The 4880-nt window shown below is 44.4% G+C and overlaps 1 protein-coding gene across 1 annotated transcript; it reads right to left on the bottom strand.

The window, feature by feature from the left end:
* Positions 1 to 1175: 1175 nt before the first annotated feature.
* On the bottom strand, positions 1176 to 4672 carry LOC135700101 (uncharacterized). Its single transcript, XM_065220492.1, has one exon. It carries the CDS (start codon positions 4660 to 4662, stop codon positions 1177 to 1179), a length of 3486 nt encoding a protein of 1161 aa, XP_065076564.1. The 5' UTR covers positions 4663 to 4672; the 3' UTR covers position 1176.
* Positions 4673 to 4880: the final 208 nt, after the last annotated feature.

Raw genomic sequence — 4880 nt, 5'->3', positions numbered from 1 at the left:
GTTGATTTGATCGGAAGCAAATCACCTCACCTTTAATTTGGCGTTAAAATAATGAATATTTTAAAATTTTCTTAATTTATTTTAATCCAGCAAACTCGAAATTTATATGAATAAAACTTAACTAATCCTTAACAGTCAACAAACAAAATATATCTTACGCAGACAAGTTGAAGACTTTCAAACGACTTTTAAAAATACTAGCAGAATGAAAAAAAACCCAAACATATGATACCTAAAATTGAATTCCCGACACATAGCTCATTATACCCGTAGTCTAATGAAAATCTAATGAACGCAGACCATTTTTTCGTTAGATTTGTAGGTGTAATTGTTTTCTAACGCTTTTCAAGATTGATGTTAGTGCTAGTGTTGAACGAAAAAAAAAAAACAAATCGGTTTTTGAAGCTGGTTACTCTTGGAGAAACCATGAATAACCACAACAACAAGCCTGCACGTAATAAGTATAACAGCATTTTTAGGTTGCGGCCTCCCTTAGCTCAGTCTGTTGAGGCGCAGCTACAAAGCAAGACCATGCTGGAGGCTGCTAGGTTCGATTCCCGATCCGGTCTAAGGATTTTTCAGGTTGTCAAATTTCTCGACTTCCCTGGGCATAGAGTATTACACAGCAAAAAAATAATTTTGATATCACATCAAAGTGGATGCACTACAATCATGTCGAAAATTTCATGTAATTTTTATGACCACATAAATAAACAAATGCAGTAAAAGCAGCGTAATGTCAGTTCATGCATTGTATTAATGATAATTTTGTCCTTTTTAGCAAGTAATATTACACCATATTTTCGACATGATTGTAGTGCATCCACTTTGACGTGATATCAAAATTATTTTTTTGCTGTGTACTGTACTTACCAAACATTTATACTAATGCAAAAATGGTACAGGCATGGAAAGCTCTCAATTAATAACTGTGGTAGTGCATCTAGAACACTTAGTTTGAGAGCACGCAATAAGATAATATGCGATAAGCCTTAAGCTTAAAATACCTAGAAGAAGAAGAAGCAGCTTTTTCAGGTTTAATCATCGCAGAATTCACTGAAACTTTGCATAATTTGTGGTTTCTTCTTCTAGGCCTTTAACGCTCCTGAGGTTATTTCGGATAGTCAATGAAAGAGTCCTTATCAATAAAAAAAAAAAAACATTTTTATTTCCACCTCAACAGTTGTCCCGATCGCCAGGAATGCACCGATTCAATATAGCACTGAACACATGCCATCGAGGACAGTCTTCTACAAAAGCTACTCGGAGCACGCACTGGACGTACTTGTAGCACACGAATGGGTGGGGTATAACGTAGATCCCAGTCCGCACACAGATATCATTGGTTATCTCTTCTGGAGGTACGTCCGGTGTGCAGGTTGCCCAATCTCCTGGAGCACATCTGCTTTGGTCCGGAATCCAGATATTACCCGATGGACAGGACTGGACCTCCACTTGTCCTCTGATGCACTCGATGTAGAGGTGACAGAGGAATGGATGGGAATAACTACCATCGGGGATATTTTCGCAGATCAACATTAGCGGTGGTTCCGTAGTAGTAGTTGATACATCGTAGAAGGTGCAAGTGTTGCGATCCCCGGGCATGCAAAATTGGATGTCTGCGTTGAGAATTTCTCCTTCCGGGCAGGGATGGACTGTGGTCAATCCGGAGCTGCAAAGCAGGAACAGGTCGCAGCGTGTAGGAAATTCTATAACTCCATTCTCATGATGCCTACATCTTTCGTTGTAAAACTCACAATTTTGGGCATTCCCAGCAACGCAACTTCCTGTAGAAGGTAGGTAAATTTTTCCATCCGGACAGGTGCTGATCGTAGAACTTTGTCCAACGCATTTTATGAACTGATTACAGTTCTCCGGATGCGGGAAGATTTCCTCAGAACTGCCAAAGCACATATCCTGAGCCGGGTGTAACTCACAGGTTTCTACGTTTCCTGGAAAGCAAAACTGGAGCTCCGGAACAAGAATTTCGCCCGGAGGGCAAGGATGAACGGTAGCATTTCCAGACGTGCAAACGATGAACAAATCGCAATGGTGTGGATGTTCCAGGATCGTATCATCGCGCCCAGCGCAAACTCCTTCGTATGATATACAGGATTCAGCATTGCCAGGCACGCACAAACCTCTATCCAGGTCGAATATTTCACCACGCTGGCAGGGTAAGACATGCGGAATCTCGGAAATACACGACACAAACAAATCGCATCTGGTTGGATGCGGTATGTATTCGTTCGGTCGGAAGAGACAGATATGCGGGAAGGCCTCACAAGTGAGCTCATTACCGGGGACGCAATCAATGAAACGTGGTCTCAGAACTGTGCCATCTCCACAAGTTCCTGTCGTGCCAATTCCGTTGCTGCAAGTGACATAATTGGCACACTGCTCTTGATCGGGAGGAGGGAAGCGATCCTGAGATCGACCGACGCACATCTCCTCTTCGGGATTGAACTCGCAAGTATTTGGATTTCCTGGGGTGCACACTTGCATATTCGGGTGCAATATTAGCCCCGAATTACACGGCCGCATGCTGGTTGTACCCCAGCGACATTCAATGTACAGATCACAGAAATTGGGATGCTTAATTATCTGGTCGCCCATATTTCCGCAAATCTGTTGCCAAGACTCGCAAGCGACTCGATCTCCTATAACGCACTGTCCGTTTATGAAAACCATACCGCGTGTACAGGAGCCAACTAAAGTCTGACCGGCAATGCATTGCATAAACAAGTGACACTGGGAAGGATGAGGAATCACATCTTGTACAGCATCCACACATCGATCTATGTATAGCTCACAGGTATCGGCGTTTCCTGCCACACATTGCATAATGCCCGGTTGCAGCACGGTTCCTTCTTGACAAGGCTCAATGGATACTTGACCTTGGTTGCATTTTACCATAAGCGTGCAATCATCTGGATGAGGATAGGTCAAAGGTCCTTCTCGATCGTCGCACATTCTATCAATTGGCGCAAATTGGCACGTATCTCTATCTCCGGGAACGCAAAATTGCATATCCTCTCGAAGAATTTCTCCCCATGGGCACGAGTGTACTGACGTCACTCCAGCACTACACATCATGAACAGATCACATCGATTGGGATGAGAGATCACTCCATCTGGTCGATCAACACAGTATTCATCCAAATGATCGCACGTCTCCGTATTACCTGGAACGCAGCGGGACTCTGAAGAATCGAATATGTGACCCTCTGGGCATTGGATAATGTTCACTTGTTCTGATCGACAATCTATGTACAGATGACATCTGGATGGGTGAGGAATGATTCCATCTGGTCGACTCCGGCAAAGGTCAACGTATAGCTCACAAGTTTCCGTGTTTCCTGGAACGCAGGATATTGTGCCGGGTTGAACAATCATATACGGAGCGCATTGATTGATATTCAGATTTCCTTGATTGCAACGTATGTACTGATCACAGCGGTCTGGATGTGGATAGATCACATCAGGACGTCCTTCACACATCTGTTCGATTTCAGTCGCTTCACAAGTATCCAAATCACCAGGAACGCAAAACTGCATATCGGGTCGCAGAATTTCGCCTCCAGGACAAGGCAGTGCCAATGCCTGGCCACCCATGCAGAATATGAACATTCCACAATAGTTTGGATGCTGCAAAACATATCTGTCCGGACGTCCAACACAGCTTTCATCTAAGAACTCGCAAGTATCCGAGTTTCCTGTTACGCAAACTGGAACTTCCGGTCGTAAAATCTGTCCTATAGGGCAATTTTGTTCCAATGAACTTCCCCCAGTGCACACAATAAATTGATTACACTCATCAGGATGTGGAACGATTCCGTCCGGTCTACCAATGCAAGCGACTTCCGGCCTACTAGGCACGCACGTAATCGGATTTCCTGGAACACAGAACTGGATATCCGGCCTGAATACTTCGTTTGCCTGGCAGGTCTCCAGTGATGCCGTGCTTCCTTCACATGTTATAAACATATCACACAACTCCGGATGTGGATGCACCATATTAGCATGTTCAACGCACACATCCTCCACTGACTGACATGTCTCCAAACTTCCTATCACACAACCAGTTCCGCCTTCTTCAAAGATCATTCCCCTATCACACTGCACCACGGTACTTCGCTCTCCAACACATTCTATAAACATGTCACATCCGTCCGGATGAGGAACGGCCCCGTCCGGCCGTCCCATGCATAATGCATCTCCTGGTTCACACGTATCTCTGTTTCCGAACACACATGCCCCGTCCTGCTGGAACCAAATCTCCTTTTCTAAACACTCAATCACCGATGGTCTGCCTCGTTCGCAAAATACAAACTTTCCGCAATTCCCTTCATATTCGAACACTCCATACGATACTCCAGCGCACAGTTGCTCCAGTTCCGGATCAATCCCTCGATCACAGTCTTCCCAGTTACCGGGAACGCATTCCGAAATGGTTACGTCGAACACAAATCCTTGATTGCACTGGTATAGGAAAGATTCTTCGAAGGCACAGGACACGTACATGTAGCACAATTGAGGATCCGGATGGGGAAATATTCCCGCTATCACTCCATTGCAGAAGCTTTCCAGGTCATTTGCACTAACCGGACCGGTCAAGGTTAATGCTGCTGCTGTTGCCGCTAGCAACGTTAATATTAACATTTCAATTTTTCACCGCGTTGGAATCGATACTGATTCAAATGTTTACCAGTAATTCAGCTTTTGTACCTCTCTGAAGTTTATTGTCGGGTTTAAAGCCACAGCAGATAAGCCACTATCAAGGCGCATTTTGGAAATTGCTCAATGAACTTGTCTAATCTTTAGAGGTAATGAGGAGCAGATATTGTGCACTAATTTAGCTGCTGCCGCTGCAGCTGCTC

Source organism: Ochlerotatus camptorhynchus, unplaced genomic scaffold (genome assembly GCF_037179485.1).
Source record: "Ochlerotatus camptorhynchus isolate MF236.1 unplaced genomic scaffold, CSIRO-AGI_Acam_v1.1 ptg000128l, whole genome shotgun sequence".
NCBI lineage: Eukaryota > Metazoa > Arthropoda > Insecta > Diptera > Culicidae > Ochlerotatus > Ochlerotatus camptorhynchus.
Note: the sequence above shows the minus strand (reverse complement) of the source record. Positions and strands in the feature narration are given on the sequence as shown.

Bases quoted from the DNA above. Each gene is read 5' to 3' on its own strand.
- LOC135700101 (XM_065220492.1), bottom strand. From the start codon at position 4,662: ATGTTAATATTAACGTTGCTAGCGGCAACAGCAGCAGCATTAACCTTG.